The sequence below is a fragment of the Podarcis liolepis genome (assembly GCF_965112155.1).
Source record: "Podarcis liolepis genome assembly, chromosome: 7".
Taxonomy (NCBI): domain Eukaryota; kingdom Metazoa; phylum Chordata; class Lepidosauria; order Squamata; family Lacertidae; genus Podarcis; species Podarcis liolepis.
The window spans coordinates 74,747,799-74,766,659 of NC_139561.1; the positions used below are offsets into that span (position 1 = coordinate 74,747,799).

Genomic DNA, 18,861 nt, shown 5'->3' on the forward strand with positions numbered 1-18,861 from the left:
GATGCACTTCTGACACTTATCCTAGCCAAATTTCGAACGTGAGAAGATGCCCTCTACTCAGTGGCGTAGCGTGGGGGGTGCAGGGGGGGCGGCCGCACCGGGCGCAACATCGGGGGGTTAGGGTTAGGGGGCGCAAATCCATGGGTTAGGGGGCGCAAATTACTTGCCTTGCCCCGGGTGCTGACAACCCACGCTACGCCACTGCCTCTACTTAATCAAATCATTGGCCCATGTAGCTCAGTATTAGGCAGAGCCACACTGCGCATTCAAAGCACATCCAAAGCACACGACTTCTCCCAAATAATCACGGGAACTGTGGCTTGTGAAGGTTGCTGGGAATTCGTAGCTCTGTCAGGGAGGAACCACCACTCCCAGGATTCCCATGTGCTTTTAGTGCCTGTTGGACGTGTTGTCCAAGGGGGGGAATGGCACCTTAGAGGTCTTCTGCTGGTGTCTACACAGCTTCTGACCTTCACACTCACTGCCCCCATGGTCAGGAGGTGGTAAGGGAGAGTATGTTTTTATCCCTTCTAAAACTTTTTTAAAAGAGTGACACCTGTTCCCCATTTCCTTGTTCAATCCTATGTGCTTTTCAAGCCTCAAATTAGTTTTACTGGATCTAGCTTTCTCCCAGATCCCTTGGAAAAGCAAAGTGTGTGTGTTTTTGTGTCCCCTATATTGGCAGGGGGCTGATCTGAGGAAGCGAGAAGTGACAAGAGGGGTGGCACCTATGATGCTTAAAATCCAGATGTTCCCCTGGGCCTAAAAAAGTTGGCAACCCCTGACATAACACAAGGCTGATCTATCTATAGCATTCACCCCAACAGATGTATTGAAACATAGATAGCTTTAATGATCAGATTCCTGATGTCTACCAGCCATGATGGCTTCAGAAGTGGCTTACTTGTGAAGCACACAATTTGTATGTTGAGGTCCCTGGAGCAAGCACTCAGGTCTCCATTTGGAGGGGCTGGGGAAGCTGGTGATGTGAAATGCCTTTCTCTGCTTGAGACCCTGGAAAGCCATGCTGTCAGTCAAGAGTAGGCAGCAGCGGTCTAGATGGGACAAATAATCTGATCCAGTGTTCGGAATTCGCCAGGCACAATTTGCACCTAGCTGTCAGCCGCGTGCGACCAAGTGAAGATGCCCGAGTGCCAGGATGTCACCTGACATCTCCTCCATCTGGAAATGCGTGTCTAGCGATCTTTGGGTCTTGCCTGTTTCCACACACTTAACAACACACCCTGTAGAATTCTACCCGTGATATTTTATGTGCCACAATCAGAAAAAAATTCAGGAACCAAAAAATACAACTTTCCAGCGGGGTCTGGCATCAAAATGGCAACTAGACATTTCGTTTTGGCAATTGCAACCCTGGTTTAAGGAGCCATTTGGCTCCTAGCTTGTATATCTGAGTTTCCAACACTGGTCTCATCTGGGGTTAAGGCAGCTCCCTGTGCAAGCTAATGAGCGGTTCAAATTCTAATCTGTGAATGCACACATGAAACCAGCAGGCGGCAGTTACTCGGGACTGATTTAATGAGCACTGCAGAGGTGCAGTCTTGTATATTCCTCATCAGTCACGAACCCTCTCTCTCTTTCCTCTTATCATCTACCTGCCTCCCACAATGCCTCACAGTAACATTCCCCATCTCCCAGGCTCTGAGAGATTCTCTGATTTCAGCCTTATCTCCCAGTTCCCATAACAGGCTCCTGCATCATTCACTTATGCAAGGCTAATGGACACACACACTTGCCTGCCTGGGAGTCCGATGATGGAGATCACTCCCGTTCCACTCCGGTGCCCCGGTGCCCCGGGGGTCAGCATCCACTCTCCTCTGCCCCATTGTGAGCAGCAAGCAAAGCTTTCAAGGGCCTCTTTGACTCCAGCATGGTTCCTTGTCCCTTTGCCCTTCAGAGATGCTGTCTCAGCTGAGCCGTTAAGGTTGGTGGGGAAAGGCATGTGAGCCTAACACACTGTGAGTTAATCATAGAACTGTAGAGCTGGGAGGGACCCCAAGGGTCATCTAGTCCAACCCCCTGCAATGCAGGAAGACTTGAGCCACACTGCCCATCAGAGTAGGCCGTACCGTGAGCTTACTTGAGAGACCCCATTTCTGGGAGTTCTTCTACCATTTGAGAAGAGAATCCTGCGGGAAGTGAAGTTACAGGGAACCAGGCAGAGGGCCTTCTCGGTAGTAGCGCCCTCCCTGTGGAATGCCCTCCCATCAGATGTCAAGAAGATAAAGAACTACACAACTTTTAGAAGACATCAGAAGGCGGCCCTGTATCAGGAAGGTTTTTTTATGTTTGACACCTTACTGTTTTTAATATGTACTGTAAGCCCAGCCAGATGGGCGGGGTATAAATAATGCAAATAATAATAATAATAATAATTCCTCTGATCCAAGCGATGGCTGTGGCATAAAAAGCCGTCCAGTTGTTCCTACCTAAACACTGGTTTACAGCAACACACAGCAGTGTGAACCCATAGAAACCAATCCCCATACTACTGCTAGAGTGCCTCACCTGCACCCGTGTTCCTGTTGTTATTCATAGAATCACAGATTTGGAAGGGATCCTGAGGGTCAGCAACTATGAGCAGAGGGCTGCGTGCCCACCAGGGTAACCCTCCAGGTGTTATATCTCAGTGGTAGGCGGGGTCAGAGGGGAAAGCGGGCGGAGCAATGGATGTGATCCTTCGCATATGCTGTAGGCTGTCTTTCAATCACCCAACTGTCCTTGGGTTCTGTGCCTGGGCATGCCTCTCTCCATCTTCCATCCTGGCAAGGGGGAGGCATTGCCAAGGACACATTTCAGCCAAGACTGTCAGGAACTGGCTAGATGCAGAGGAATGGTGCAAGGCAGCACCTGGGGAACCCCCAAGGAAAGAAGGCTGAGAGCCTGAGGACTGGTGGTGGGACGACCATGAGTGGTCAGAAGGAGAGGACTGGGAGGAGGTGATGCCGGAAGCTGAAGAGGTCACAGGGCTTAGTGAGCAGGAAGAGTCTGTGGCAGAGAGCAGTCCAGAATCAGAGTCAGAAGCGGAAGCAGGAGAGGAGGGAGGCCCAGAGGCAGAGATGAGTCAGGCTGGTGAAGAAACCAGCTCCCTTCCCTCCTGGTCTCCCAGAACCAGAAGTGCTATGAAGAGGGAGATGGGCACGGCGGAAGAGTCTCAGATTGCTTGGGAAGGACCTGGGAGAGAAGGAGACAGGCAACTGTGGAAATGCCTCACAGGGGCAAAGTCTACTGGGATGAGTTGCTGTGCTAACAAGGCCTGTCCTCCCGAGTCGACCTAGTTTTCTTGAATAAAGAGTTAACTTCACTGATGCCATGTAATTTATTGCTGACCTTTTTCCTGACACCCACTCCTGACAAGCACTCGAGGAGGGTGCAGAGCTTGGGAAGAGGGGATGTGCCCTGGGGATAGTGCCCAGAGCCAGGCAAGAGTGGTGGAGGGTCCCATTCAGCCCCCTGTTCTGAGATTCCCCAGCCCTGCCACAGGACATGAAGGCCTTCAGGTTTTGTTTGTGGGCTTCCCCTGTGCCTGGCTGGCCATTTTGCATGCTGGACTAGATAGGCTTTTGATCCGACTCAGCAGGGCTTTTTTGTGTTCTTATTTCCTCCCCTATTCCTCCACCCCAAAATGATGTCGCTCAGAACTATGAAGATGCAGGCAGCTCGGCGCTGAAATCACAAGAGGCTTGCAGGATGTTGCTGGCAGTAGCAGATGTCTGTGTGACAGCCGCTAACAATGAGATAACCTTCCCTGCCTGCCTCTCCCCTCTGAGCACCTTGTTTGGACTTGCTGGACCCAGAAGAGCCTTGGCTCCACTTTCAGTTAGTGGCCAACCTTTCACCCTCAAAAAAACCCGCAGCAGCAGAAACAGATCCTGAAAACCAAGGAGAGGAGAACCACCATGTTCTTATCCTCCCTCTGCAAAGAAAGCCGAAGAAAGCTACTAAAAAATTTACCGTTCTGCTGCTGGGGGGATGTTGGAAGGAGGCGCACAGAGCCTGTGGGGAGCGAGAGGCCTACGAAGCACAAAAGAAGCATTTAATTATGTATCTCTTCAAACAATTCCCTCTTTCATTTTCTGATGTCGGTCAAAGAAAGGGGAAAGGAGACACAGGCATGGTGAAGTGAACTCCAGCAGTTTTGAAATAAATAACTATCAAAGTAAAACAAAATTAAACCTCTGTTACGGCTGACCTTGTACTAATCACTTCTCTAGCAGTGCTCCTTACCTGTAAACTAGGATTGTCAGTAGGCTGTCTTTTATTAGTTTTCTTTGAAGCTTTTGTGGTGGTGGTGGTTGCAATGGTTGTTGATATACTACCTTTTCTTCCAAGGAGCTCAAGGTGGTATACATGGTTCTTCTCCTCCCCATTTCATCCTCAACAACCCTGTGAGGTAGGATAGGCTAGGAAATGGTGGCTGGCCCAAGGTCACCCAATGAGCTCCATGGCTGAGGGTGGATTTGAATCCAGGTACAACACTCTAATCATTATGCCACACTGGCTCAGAGTCTTAGAACTGCGTATGTAGATTTTTACTTGTATATGCAGCTCAGTGGGCTGTGGGGAATACAGTGAGGGTCGTGAACCCCTGGCCCATCTGGCAGCAAGTCCAGTCGAAAGTTCAAAGTCCAGGGATCAAGCCACACAAACAAAGTCCAAAGTCCAGGATCAATCCAAGTAGCAAAGTCTGAAGTCCAGCAGTCAGGATACAGCCCAGAGCCAATCAAACCCAAAGCAGAGTCCTGTAGGGGTCCAGGAGCATCCAAGTCAAGGTCCATCAACTTGGGCAGCTGAGCAGACACAGCACCTGAGCTCTGCTTCCCTTTTGTATTTTTCATGCAGATTGCAGGCATGTGGAGCTCACCTGTTCTGAGCCCAATCCGGCTGAGGAATCACACCCCTCCTCCCAGAGCTAGTGAGCCCCACCTGGCCAGCTAGGGAGCTGGGCTGTGGGCCCTTGGCTGCCTCAGCCTTCTGGAGCACATTGCCCGCTGCTCCCTACGCCTCGGAGCCCGTCATGTTTGTGGAGCCAGGGGTCTCTTTGGCCCTGGGAATGGGTCCTGCTGCTCTGGATCCTGCGAATTGACCTCCATGCCCTCGCCATCCCAACTCTCTGCGAATACTTCCTTCCCCATCCCCAGCTTGCCCCAGTGTGTCCCATACCCCTTGCCGGGACCTTCTTCCTCCTCCCCATCCTCCTGCCAGTTCACCGACACACAACAGGAAATTCACTCTGCTCCACCTGACTCCCATCACTTGTATCTGACTGGTGGGTGAGCTTCTGGGTTCTTAAGGAAAACAAACTAGATTCCGCAAGCCGTAGAGCGCAGGTGGGCAGACAGGCTTGTGTGCTGTACTTAGCTTTTTACTACAACCCCCCAGATCCATCAATCATAGCCTCGTGCAAAAAGGGAACTAAAGAATTCTGAGCCCAGAAGTGAACTGAGCTCCTAGTCGTTCCACACAAAAATCCACTCCTGGTTATTCCAAGTTTCCTCCATTCTAGCAATATAATTATGGCAGGTTGGGGCAGAGAATCATTTTGCTGTTCTACTATGAACCATAAGGAGTATGAAATCCTTGTCAATCTACTACAGATCACCCAGAGATCTACCTGGTGGGTCCTGAGCTGGTAGAGGATTTGTGGGCATGTTCTACTCTAGAGCATCCTCTTGGTCTCTTGGGTCCCACCTTTGTCTCCTGCTGAAAGAACCACTTGCCAGTATATGGCACTCCTGAGACAATCTTAGGCTGGTAGCAACTGGGGAAATTGCCCTATGGTGCCAACCTGACCTTGGAACACTCTCCCTCAAGGTTCCCTTCTGAGGAGCTTCGGATGTCAAGCCAAGACCATTTTACTTGTCCAGGCTATTAATGATTGTCTTTCACAGCCGGTTGAGGTCTTCTGTGTTATTTTTATCGTCGTTTAACTGCTGCTTTTGTCTTATCGTTTTGTGGTCTGGATTCCTTTTTTGGGATGGGAGGATGTCATTTAAATAATTCATGGTTAAAACAAAAATAATGTGTGTGTGTTTCTGCAAGCCACCTAGAGAACCTTTAATTGTGAGGTGGGATGAGATATCTATCTATCTATCTATCTATCTATCTATCTATCTATCTATCTATCTATCATGATCTGAGAACATGGTCCAGATAACACACCCCTGCAACTTATTATTGCCTGGGTAGGGATGGGGGAAGGGTGCCATCTTTTAGGGAAGCTTCTTCCAAGAACACTGACAAAGAGCTATACCCAACTCAGTTTTACTCAAGGGCAGTCACTGAACTAAATGGACCTACGTTTGTCATGTCCATTCATTTTAGCGTGTCGGCTCTGGGTGTGACTAGCATTAGATGCAGCCAAGGGGAGCGGGGGGGCAAGGAGGAGCCTCACATGACAGGCTCCTCACGGTGGGCAGCCTTCCCATGCATTGTCCAGAACACCTGAAGGAAAAAACTAGAACACAGCCCTTCTGGGAAGAAGCCAGCTGAACCCCGTAGGTGTCAGGAAGGATGGAGAAGGCACTAGTGCAGGGCTATGAAGTCTTGATCAAGCCTTGGGAGGCACTGCTCCTACAGAAGCATCATTCAGGACCCCCTCGGCCATGAAGCTCCCTAGGTGATCTTGGGCCAATCTATCTCAAAGGATTCTTGCGAGGATAAAATAGAAAGGGGGAGGGCACAGGGACTAGGCATGCTGTTTAAGCTTCTTGCAAGTGAGATGGGTTGTACGTGTCATAAAAAATAAGCATAGACTCATAAGGGGACCCAACGGTCATTTAGTCCAACCCTCTGTAAGGCTACCCACAACTGTCCCTAAGTGGTCTCAAACAACCAACCTTCTGGTTAACAGCCAGACACATTGACCCACTGCACCTCCTCAATGGAACAACAGTTTTTGTTATCCTTTGCCAGGATCTATTGGAATCATTAACCGTGAAAGCAGATTTCCTTCGGCCCTCCTGCTATGGCTACTGCAAGGGATCGCTTGCTTTCCGGACCTCTGCAACTCCCCAGTGCTACAAAGGATTACGCCCAGCCTGGCCCTTTGTGACTTACGCCCCTACAACATGGATCACTCAAGCTCCCTAGTGACAGGGGTGGAAGAGACACAGAAGACCACACACTTTAAAAACACTCCCCATATACACACAGAGAGATTCCGATCCACGGTCTTTATTCCGCTCCCTAATAAATAAGCCCCAGCACCTCTGTGGAACCTTGAACACAAAGGATCGTTAACACTGAACACAGCTACAAAACTGGGGGGGGGGAGCCCCCTCGCCACAACCTTGGTGAGGGGGAAGAAGGGAGAAAAGGGGAGGTCAGAAACCTGGGCCTTCCAAGGTCTTGAGTCGGGAGTGGAGAACATAGGGCTAGCAGACACACCCCCCTCCCCAGGAGGGGGTGGATTTCAAGATTAGAAACCCCCTCAGGCAGTACTTGAAGGGCACCTGGGGCCCTGACTGGCAGTGCAACCTCATTTTAAAGTGACAGTACAGCTAGGCCTTGGCAAAGCCCATTTGTTGCCTTGGAGACGGGCCTAGGAGGAATCGGGCAAAGGAGTCCTGGAGTCTAGGAGCGTGTTGCTGTCCACATGGGAGTAAAAAAAATAAAAATAAAACCCAGGAACCCCGACTCTGTGGCCACTGTGCTGCACTCCTTCAGACTGCCCTCCTCTCCAAAAAAAAAAGCTGTGTTTGGCATTTTCATTGCGGAAAATAACGGATTAGGGCAGCTGGCACAGCAGAAACCTCCGAAAGCCAGAAAGCTTTCGGCATAGACTAGGGTACTCCTGGACTCACTGCCCACCCCCACACCAGTGATGGAAATGCATAAATAGGATTACTGGTGGGTTTGACCCAGCTGCTTACCCAGCTGCCTTTGGCTCCCTTGCCTGGGCATGCTCTTAAGTCAGGGATGGGGAACCTGTGGCCCTCCAGATATTGCTAGACTCCAGCTCCCATCAGCCCCAGCCACCATGGCCAGCAGTCAGAGATGATGGGTGCTGTAGTCCATCAACATCTGGAGGGCCATCCCTGCTCTAGGTTAACTCTCACGTGGGCAAGGGGCACAGAACCCCGTCAAGGGTCTCAGAAGCTCTCCAACTTCTGTAAATCAGATTTCTGGCCATATAATGTTCAGGGCCATGCCTACCCTTTCCCCCTTCTGTCAGAGGTAATGTTGTCGAGAAGATCCCTTTAATAAAACAAACGGGCTCGCCAAAGGATGGAAACAGGAGGAGAGGGAACAAGGAAGGATTCAATACGGACTCTTGGTTTCCCATCTCTCAACCACTTGTGTGTGTGAGAGAGAAGGAAATCGCAGATCGATTGCCCTCAACATGGAGGAGGAAAGCGGGTCCTTGCTGTCCCAGCTGTTGGGTGAAATCTCAACACAAGAGATACAGGCACCGCCACCTGTCCACTAAAGTTCCCAGTCACACACACTCCGAACAACAGCTGGAAAGAAGGTAGAGAAAGGATGCTGGAGCAGCAGAAGTCAAAAGCTCTCTGGGGTCCTGTGAGGAATATAAATAGCACTTAAAGGGGGAGGGGATAAAATGAAGTCACTGCAGAGACCCTCAGAGAGAAGAAGGGAGAAGGAAGATGCTCCGGGAGAAAGATCCCCGAAGCAGGAAAGTGGTGGCGGTGGAATCCATCACTGCGAGTGGCACTCTTGAGGCTAAGGTCCAGCTGTTGGTCTGGCGAGGAGTGGAATGTCGTCCCCTCGGTCGCACGCCGGCCACGGGAGGTGGGTGCCACCGACCCAGCAGTAGTTTCGGAGCAACATCCTTGGGAGAGAGGGAGCGCTGGGGGTTTCACTCCGGCTCTAAGGGGGGCTCAGCCACCGTGATGCCCTGGTGCAGCTTCTCGAGGGAGATTTTCATCTGGAGGGAAGAGGACAGTGTTAGCCCTCCGAGTAAGGAGTGGTCATTGTTAGCAATGGGGCCCAGGAACGGTTTTATTCTCAGGGCCTGTGGTAGCCGCAGGGTCTCCTTCCCAAACCCCATCTGTTGTGGTGCAAACAACAGCTTCAGAGAGAGGGATTTCAACTGGGAAAATGGCTTGCGGGCGGCAAAGTTTAGGAAACCAACTCTGTCTCAGCACCCTAATTCAAATCCTCCCCCCTTCACCTCACACCTCCTTAAGGCTGGAGGGGGAAGAGAAACACAGAGTAACTCTGGGGTTTGTGAAGACTGAGAAAAGGAAGCCCAACACAAATATTCCTACATTAGCACTGAAAAGGACTCAGTCCTTTGTGCATCCCAATGCAATCATGTGCAAAGGATTTGTGTTTTTCAAATGCTCCAAGCATGCAGAAAACACCACTGCCAGAGATTCCCCTGCTGTCTCCAAGGCCCCCAAACATTACCCAGGGCAGGAGAAGGGGAGCTGGTGACACAGATCCATCTGCCAACCAAAGAAGTGACTAGGACTAGATACGCCCCCCCCCCAACATCCTCTGTGGAAAAATGGTGCTATTGCCATTAACTTCCACTGAGTAGGGCTGCCTTGGATCAAACTGTGAGATATAACATCACTGAAGCAGTCAAACACAACATTTCCTGTTTACCCAGAGTGGACACACAGAGGAATGTTGATCCAGCCAGGAGGACTTCCTGTCGCATCCACTTCCTGTTTGGAGCATCCTCCCCCTGTGTGTGACCAGGTAGATGGGCATGACCCTAGCAGACCCTACAAATGGGCTGGTCACACAGCCACCTTCCCTTTTTCGCCTTTTCTCCATCTTGCCTTTTGCTGTCTGCTGGCTCTCAGCCAGCAGCGCATGGGCTCATGCCTCACAGAGGATGAACCCACACTTTTCTCTGTAACTGTAACTACAAGATATAGCCTGCCTTCAGGACTATACTGTGAACTGAACGTAAGTAAACCTTATCATTACTTTTAAAGGAAGACTGCTGTGTCATTATTGTTTTTAAGAGGGAAACTAAAGGGGATTTACCAGGAACAATCCAATCTGGACAAGCCAGACTGGATTGCTTAACTCAAATGATTCTCACGAATCCATCAACTAGCTTCCAGCAATGTACAAGGGAATGTGCTCTGCTACTAGCTCGCTAGCGTGAGTGAGGAAGGATAACATTTAATCAATATATCCTCCCCTACTATCCACAACATTCCCACACAAACAAGAGTGTTCAAATTAGCTCCCCATTAGCGCCCTCGCGATACCCCAAGCTGCAGACCTCACCTCATCTAGAAGCTCCACGGAGGCCTTGAGGATCTGCTTCCACTTCTGAACCTCCACACTGTGAAACCGCTTCTGCAGCTCCAGGATCTCGGCCCATTCAGATGCCGTTTGTGGTAGCTTTCTGCCAGGGAGGAGAGAGTGTGTACTCTTAGCTGCAATCAACAGGGAAACGTCTTCAAAGCCCCCCTCATCTCCATGCCTTATGTGCTCCTCCACAGTGCTATTGCTCCTACGCCACAGACCAGTTCCACAAGTATTCTTAAATGCAGCCCACTTTCCCCTCTCACCTCCTTTCTAACTGAATGTTGCCAACGCATTTAACAATTTTAACAATTGTTTCAGATCATAAAGGTAAGAAAAGGTCGCATTCTTCACACTTCTCTCTTGGTTCCTTACCCACTGGAGAGCGCATAGGCCTGCCATGATTCAAAGGTCCGGGCTGTGTGCTCCAGAGACCAGAGCCTGTAGAACAGCATCATGTTCAGGATAACCAAGACCACAAGGCTGGAGAGAGAAAGAGAGAGAGAAATGGCTTGGAAGGAGAAGGGACCACTCGGGCCAAGCTCTTGCTGAAGCAGCCAACCCGTGCCTGGTTCGAACCACTTCAGCCTCTACATTTAAAAGACAAACAAGTAGAAATTTATAATGTCAAAGAGAAGCATTATCAGCCAGCTTCTCCCTGACATGCTACTCTTCTACATGAAGGGATCTCTCTACTTGCCTATATAACATATATATTCAACTATGGGCTTATCCACTTCTTCTTGTCCCACTGTTCCCCCCCCCCCCAGGGAAAACAGCTCTTTAGCGCTCAATCGAAGCAAAAATGACGTTTGCTCTGATTTAATACTGAAGGGTGGATTTCCCCTGGGAAAGGAGCGGGGCATGAGGGAAATCACTCGGATCCATGCCTAGAAAGTGTGAGTCAACAGGGCAAGTGGAAGTGTGGATGAGCCCCTGTGTTAACTCAGGAGTGGGCCACTGAAATCAGTGGACCTAGCCTAGCCAAGTTCATTGATTCTGATGGGTCTATTCTGAGAAGGTCTAGCATCAGAAACAGCTCGGTGGGCGGTATCCAACAAAGCAGTTCCGCGAGCGCAAGGGCTTCTGGCTGCACAGTGGAACTTCCCATCACCCTCCCCTCCAGGAGCATGCCCTGAATCTTTTCTCAAGTTTCCCCCAGTCCTCCAGAGCATATCTGGGGAAGATGCAGGGGGTGCAAAAGAGGAAGTTCTGCTGTGCAACTAGAAATCCTTGAGCTAACGGAACTACTTTGTTAGATACTGTCAGAGGCAGCCAACAAAGTACCCTCCAGATGTCATCAGCCCAATCAAGCTTGGTTAACGTTCAGTGGTGATGGGCGGTAGAATATCCTGGGGGGTGGGCACCATGTTGGCATTCAGCCAGGTGACACACATCCCCTCAAAACAGGTTTTTCAATTCAGTCAGAGGTTTTCTAGGCCACTGTGGGTCCCCCTGTCTAGTTATTATTGACTTACAAGGTGTTAGGAGCAAGGGGAAAGTCTTCCTCCTTATATCAGGTCAGGTTATTTGTCCATCTGGCCTAAAATTGTCTGTGGACTGGCAAGGTCTCAAACAGAGACTTTTCACATCGCCTGCTACTTTTTGCTTGCAATAGCACAGGTAGAACACGGGAACTTCACTGAGCATGTGTTTTGTAAAGCACATGTGCTCTGCCATGGAATTATAGCTCTTCTCCGTGTGTTTTAACTTTCTGGACCTATCCACGCATGTACCAGGCACTTCTGGCTCGACTGCGGAGCTATGGCCCCTCCCCAGCTCCTTCAGCCTTTTTGCAAACAAGAGGACCCACGTTCAGGCCCTGCAATATTGCTCAGTTACATTTGGCTCTAAGAAAGAACGCACAACCCTTTGCAGCTTCCCTGCTCAGAGCATTAAAAATACAAGGCATGAGTGCCTATTAGTGTATGCTACGCTGAGTGGATGATGCCAGCATCTGACATCTCTCTTTGGGAAATCAATAGCATGTAGCTCATTAGAGCGCAGTATTTAAAGAAAGTAAATGCAGGGATTCAACACAGATGCTGGTGAGGGTGGTTGAGACAGAGCATGGGTCTGCGCCATTTAGCTTAAGTGGTAGCAAGCATTCTCCCCCTCCCCCCCTTGTTAGGAAAACAGCCCGATGCGATAAGAGACAATAGTCTGTGATGATCCCTCCAGGTTAGTTTTTATGTGATCAAGTGGAGGCTGCAGCGATAATATCGAAAACGTACAGATCATGTTGCAAATGCACTATGTGAACTCAGCCTGAGCTGAAGGACAGCAATATACAACAAGACTTGATCCCTGTGTAATCCATGATTTTGCACATTTTTTTTATATTGGATGCAAAATTCAACATGCCAGTAGTCTTCTTTCTCTTTTTCTCACTTTCTTTTGCATTCTCTTTGTTCGATTTTATTTCTTTTGCATTATCTCTCACTTTCTTACTTTCTCTCTTACATTCTCTCTTTCGCATTCTTTCGCACTGTTTTCTTTCTCTTTTGCTTTCTCTTTCACATTTGCTTGCGTTATCGCCTTCTCTCTTTCGCATTTTTCTCTTTCAGATTTCTTTCTTTTGCATTCCCTCTTTCACATGCTTTTTCTTTTGCAGCCTCTCTTTTCTTTCTCCCTCTTTCACATTCTTTCTCCCTCTCATTTTCTCTTGTTCTCTCTCTTGGAAAATCCCTGGCTCACAGATTAAGCTTTGATCATGTGAAGGCAGAGATTGGGGGATGAGGGGTCAGAAGCCACAAGGAAGAGAGAAGAGAAGGGCTAAGCAGGCCACCCAGCTGTCGGGGGACACAACTTTGGTGTGTCCTGAAGCACTTTGTTCCTTGCCATAACTGCCAGGCACAGGCAAAGATAAGGAAGCAGTATGCAACTTCATATAACTTAGCCAGAGTAAAGAACTCAGGCTATCTGTCTATGGATCATTATTTTCCTTTTCCTTTGCTTTTAATTCAGATAAAAGCCCTGAGTACAAGACAACCAGTAAGGGGAAAGGGGCAAGCAGGGGAGGGTGCAGGGAGAAAGTGGAGGACAAAAGGAGTGGAGGAAGGAATGCACAGACGAGTGGAGGATGACAAACAGGCTCAGGGACAGGGAGCCAGAGGAGATGGTTGTGGCGGCAGGGAGGAGGGTGGCAAGAGCATAAGCGGCGAGGTGTTGGGGTGTTATCTGTCAGCATCCAAAGCAAGGGATGGTGTTTGTGAGTCAACAGCAGGGTCAGTGCAGGATGGGGTTCAGGTTAGGGGCAAGGTCCAAAGAGGGCCCGAGGCAGAAGCACAGTTGGGGGAGTGAAACTGGCATACGATACCTCACACAGATCCTGTGCGGAGGCAGAGGTGGAAGAAGGAAAGAAAGAGACGTGTGACGCTTTGCTCGTGCTTCCGGCCCGGAAAAAAAAAACCCAAACAAGCAGGGGATCCTATCCTGAGTCTCTCCCTTTCCCCCGCCCCCCAAATGCTCACCATTACTATTAAACAAGCAAGGCCGCTGACCCTGCTCTTGCGTCTTTCTCACGGCAGAACAACACACAGAAATGGGAGGGCGAGGTTTAAGAGACGCAGGAAGCTGACTGCTACCAGAAGAAGATCATGTGTCGATCTCATCCAGTACTGGCTGCTCATAAGAGGCTGTGGCTCTCTGGGGTCTCAGCCACAGTGTCTTTCTGAAGCCCCAGGGGCCAATCTGCATGCAAAGTGTGTGCTCCGCCCCTGAACCAGGGCCCCGCCCCTTACCCAGCACAAAGAGAGAAAGTGGTGAGTGAAAACCTTCGCATCGTGCACTTTGAGGCATCGGGCTGGATGTGTGTGATGCACTAAACATGGCAACCGTGGGTTGTGGGCTGGTGCTCACCTTTAAAGCCCTAAACGGCCTCAGCCCAGTATACCTCAAGGAGCATCTCCACCCCCATTGTTCAGCCCAGACACAGAGGTCCAGCTCTGAGGGCCTTCTCAGCAGTAGTGCCCTCCCATCAGAGTTCAAACATAAAAAGCTACACAACTTTCCGAAGGCATCTGAAGGCAGCCCTGTATCAGGAAGTTTTAAATGTCTGATATTTTACTGTGGCTTTATAATTTGTTGGGAGCTGCTGGAACAACCCAGTCATAGGGGCGGCATGCTGCTGCTGCTGCTACTACTACTACTACTATTACAGTGGAACCTCTGTGTTCGAGTGTCTCAGAAGCTGAACGTTTCGGTTTTCAAACGCTGAAAACCTGGAAGTGAATGCTTCCGTTTTCAAACGCGCCTCAGAAGTCGAACGGCTTCCAAGGCATGTTTCTCCATTTTCTCCATTGAACTTGCAGCAGCCCTTTGCGCCTTGGTTGTCGAACGTTTCAAAAGTCGAACGGTCTTCCAGAACTGATTACATTTGACAACCAAGGTTCCACTGTATGTATTTTTATTTTATTTTTATTATTATTATTATTATTATTATTATTATTATTATTATTATTATTATATTTCCTATGCTTGTCCTACACAAGAACAGGTTGTGCTCTTACTTTGCTTCCCAATCCAGCTCACGTCTACACTGCACATTTAAAGCACTCTTATGCCACATTAGCAGTCATGACTCCCCCCTCCCCCCGCCAGCTTCCTAGCTGGTTGACGGTGCTGGGAATCGTACCCTTGCAAGGAGTCTCCTAACAGTTCTCAGCACACTCAAAACTACAGTTCCCAGGACCTTGCGGTGTCAAGACTATTAAAGTGGTGCTAGGCACTTTCAGGTATGGTGTGCGGGTGCTTTGCTAGGAGATGAGCCCCACTGAACACAGTGGGACTCACCTCTGAATAGACATGCCTGGGGCCACGTCAGCTCCTAAGAGACTCTAGATCCCACCCCAATCCCCAGCTCCCCGTTTCCCAAGCCAGCAGCTGCCTTACACCAAGCTGATGATGAGAATCACGGTGGAGACGGTCTGGCCTTGGCCTTGTTCCGACAGCTGCTCCGAGAGCCGAAAGGTCAGGCTGCCTGCAGGGAAGGAGAAGGCCCGCAGGTCAAGGGCTGTTGCAAGCATCGTGCCCTGCGGATCCAGGGAGACAGCCCAGTGCGGAAGGGGACAGGCTGGACCCCGGTGCAAGGGGGGCCTACCTGAGGGACGGATGGTGCGGGCTGCCCCCTCACCGTCAGGCAACGTGGGGAGCGGGGGCTCGACATGGGGGGCTCTCCAGCTCAGGGTGCGCTTCCGGCGGCGCAGGCCGGACAGGAGCCCCCGCGGCTCCTTGCCATGGCAGCTCTCTTCCAGCAGGGCCTTCTCTGCCTGAACCAGCGCCAGCTCTGCAACAGAGGGAGCGGGAGGGGAGGCTGAAAGCTCCATAGCAAACTCCCAGGGGAGGCTGCTCCTGCCCTGCCAACCTCTGTCAGCCCTCTGCCAACCCTCCACCTGCCTGCCTTTTTAACTAAAGGGCCTTCTCGGTAGTGGCGGCTGCCCTGCGGAACACCTTCCCATCAGATGTCAAGGAGATAAATAGCTGTACAACTTTTAGAAGACATCTGAAGGCAGCCCTCTATAGGGACGTTTTAACCGTTTGATGTTTTATTATGTTTTCATATCTGTTGGAAACCACCCAGAGTGGCTGGGGCAACCCAGTCAGATGGACAGGGTGTAACAACAACAACCACCAGCCCAGGGCCCTGGCTGTCAGGTCCCTTCTCCTTAGTCTCAGTTTTGCCTTTGTAGGATTCAGCAAGGAGGAGGGGGACAAAACTAGCATTAGCTATCTCTGCCAGTCATTGACTCTGGCGCCACCTACTGTTGGGCTCCCTGCCCCCCACCCTACCAGTCCCAATGAGCACCAGCTACCACTGCTTTCTCCTCCAGAGCATGAATACCCCCCACATGCCCACAGATAAAGCAACCCAGACCCAGGGCCACTGAAACTACGGGGCGCTATGATCCCCCACATGGGACAAAGCACGGGGCAATCCCAGCCCCTAAGGCCCCTGGCGGTGCTCCTATGTGCTCAGATTTCTGGAGTGCAGTTCTGCCCTTTTGCTTCCCATACCCAAGTGCTGAAAGTATTCTTCCACGCCGCTCCAGGTGTTTTTCTCAATGAGCGTTTTCACCAGGTTCCATGGCTGCTTCCGGTACCGGATCTCAGAGGAGACTCTGCAATAAAGGAAATAAAAGCTTCTGATGAAGCGGCCTGTGAAAGCTCACTCCACAGACTCTATGGAAGTATTCAAGCAGAGGATAGACGGCCATCTGCCGGGGATGCTGTTATTATATTCTTTGTTGGACTGAACGGGGAGGGGGGGGTTAGACTACTCTGAGGTTCTCTCCAACTCTGTGACCGTATGGTTCCATGATAAACACTCCTATGGCAGGGATTGGAAACCTGTAGCCTTTCAGGTGTTGCCCCACCAGACTCAGCTGGCATGATCAAAGTACAGTGGTACCTTGATTCTCAAACTTACATCTGTTCCAGACTTTTAAAAACAACCCCTAAAACAGCAATTTAACATTATTTTTACTATCTAACAAGACCATTTCTGGGTTAGTGTTAGGGTTAATTTTAGGACTGGGTTAGTGTTAGTGTTAGGGTATGGATTAGAATGAGGGTTAGGGTCGGTGTTGTTTTATGTTTTCTTGCGGTTTTGATTCATTTGCGGTTGGCTTGCTTTTTTAATTTGTTGTGTTGCTGCTTTTTCACGAGTTGCAAGTTTGTTGGCTTTGTGGTTTTCTGGATAGCTTCAGTTTTAATTTTGAATGTCAGCTGGGGAGCACAAAGCCTCTGCTTCCCAGCTGAGAGATCCCCTGCCTCGCTCCTGCTTGCACAGGAGTCGGAGCTGGATCGGGGCTGCTCACCTGGAGAGGTGCAGGCTCCGTCACACTTTTCCACTGAGGGGTGCGTGGCTGTTTTCACCTCAGTAGAGAAGTTTAAAAGAGCATCGTGTGGCAATGCAAAAACAGCCTGACAGCTGCCTCAGCAGCAGTTTAGGGGCTCTCAGATGCAGCTGCCGGGCTGCCTCTACCTTTGCCATCCCAGCAACTATTCTGCCTGGCTGCCTTCATTTGGTGCAGGGCTTCTGATGCTGAGGTGGGGGTCCTTTAAACTTCTCCCTTGAGGGGAGTTTAAAGGAGCCCCCAGCTGCGAACCCCTCAATGGCAAGTGTGACAGTGCCTGCACCTCCCCAGCTGAGCAGCCCTGATCCAGCTCCTACTCCCGTGCAAGCAGGAGCACTCAAAACAGAAGTGTGGCACTGAAAAAGGAAGTGTAACACTCAAAACAGAACAGTTCAGATTACGAAAAAAGTTCGCAAACCCGAACACCTACTGTTCACGGCGTTCAAATTCCAAGTTGTTCATAAACTAAGCTGTTTGAAAACTGAGGTACCACTGTACTGTTTTGGGGGGACAGGGGGTGGGCAGGTGTGGAGGACTCCCTGGTCCTGAATGGGGTAACTGTGCCCCTGAAGGACCAGGTGCGCAGCCTGGGAGTCATTTTGGACTCACAGCTGTCTATGGAGGCACATGTCAATTTTGTGTCCAGGACAGCTGTCTACCAGCTCCATCACAGACTATCTTGTCAGAGTGGTGCATGCTCTAGTTTTCTCCCACTTGGACTACTGCAGTGCGCTCTACATGGGGCTACCTTTGAAGGTGACCCGTAAAATACAACTAATCCAGAATGTGGCAGCTAGACTGGTGACTGGGAGTGGCCGCTGAGACGACATAACACCGGTCCTGAAAGACCTATATTGGCTCCCAGTACGTTTCTGAGCACAATTCAAAGTGTTGGTGCTGAAATTTAAAGCCCAAAATGGCCTCGGCCCAGTGTACCTGGAGGAGCATCTCAACCCCCATCATTCACTGAGGTCCAGCTCCAAGGGCCTTCTGGCGGTTCCCTCACTGCAAGGTTACAGGGAACCAAGCATAAGGCCTTCTCGGTTGTGGCACCTGCCCTGTGGAACACCCTCCCATCAAATGTCAAGGAAATAAACAACTATCTGACTTTTAGAAGACATCTGAAGGCAGTCCTGTTTAGGCAAGTTTTTAATGTTTGATGTTGTATCATGTTTTTAATATTCTGTTGGGAGCTGCCCAAAGTGGCTGGGGAAACTCAGCCAGATGAGAGGGGTATAAATAATAAATTACTATTCTTATTCTTATTATTAATGGTCAGGGATGTTGAGAGCTGCAGTCCAACATCACCTGGAGAACCACAGGTTTCCCACCCCTGTTTTACAGTGCCAAGGGATTCTCGCTGGTTTTGCCTCGAGAGATAAACTGGGTCAACATGCCAAAAGGAGAGGAAACCAGCCCTGAAGCCGCGGGGACAAGGGGGGGGGGACCAGTACCTGAGTCGGGCCTTGCTCTTGGCTACAGCAGTAATACAGTATCGATGCGCTGTGTAGAAGTAGTCCTGGTATGGGATCCCCTGTGTGATCACTTCTGAGTCGACCACGCAGCCCCCGCTTTTGGAGCTGGTACGGAACAGAGTCTGGCCGTTGAGAGAGAAAGGGGAGAAGAGAGACCTGTGAGTTCTGCAATCATGCACACATTTTACAGAAGGGCAGCCACCTTAACTTGCTTGCAGCAAACTTGGCAAAGTCTTGTAGCACTTTCAAAGCTTAAAAAAATTATTGCAGCA

General features: G+C 50.1%; 1 protein-coding gene across 5 annotated transcripts in view; it reads right to left on the minus strand.

The window, feature by feature from the left end:
• Nucleotides 1–7,181: 7,181 nt before the first annotated feature.
• The window catches only part of GRAMD1A (GRAM domain containing 1A), a 52,506-nt gene continuing 40,826 nt past the window's right edge, over nucleotides 7,182–18,861 (minus strand). For all 5 annotated transcript variants that reach the window (XM_083515232.1, XM_083515231.1, XM_083515230.1 and 2 more), the window contains 7 exons: nucleotides 18,569–18,711; nucleotides 16,273–16,376; nucleotides 15,359–15,544; nucleotides 15,151–15,238; nucleotides 10,633–10,740; nucleotides 10,237–10,357; nucleotides 7,182–8,911 (listed from right to left, as the gene is read on the minus strand). In XM_083515232.1, the coding sequence (XP_083371358.1) occupies nucleotides 8,843–8,911; nucleotides 10,237–10,357; nucleotides 10,633–10,740; nucleotides 15,151–15,238; nucleotides 15,359–15,544; nucleotides 16,273–16,376; nucleotides 18,569–18,711 (819 nt within the window). In that variant the 3' untranslated portion in view covers nucleotides 7,182–8,842. The remainder of the gene's footprint in view (nucleotides 8,912–10,236; nucleotides 10,358–10,632; nucleotides 10,741–15,150; nucleotides 15,239–15,358; nucleotides 15,545–16,272; nucleotides 16,377–18,568; nucleotides 18,712–18,861) is intronic.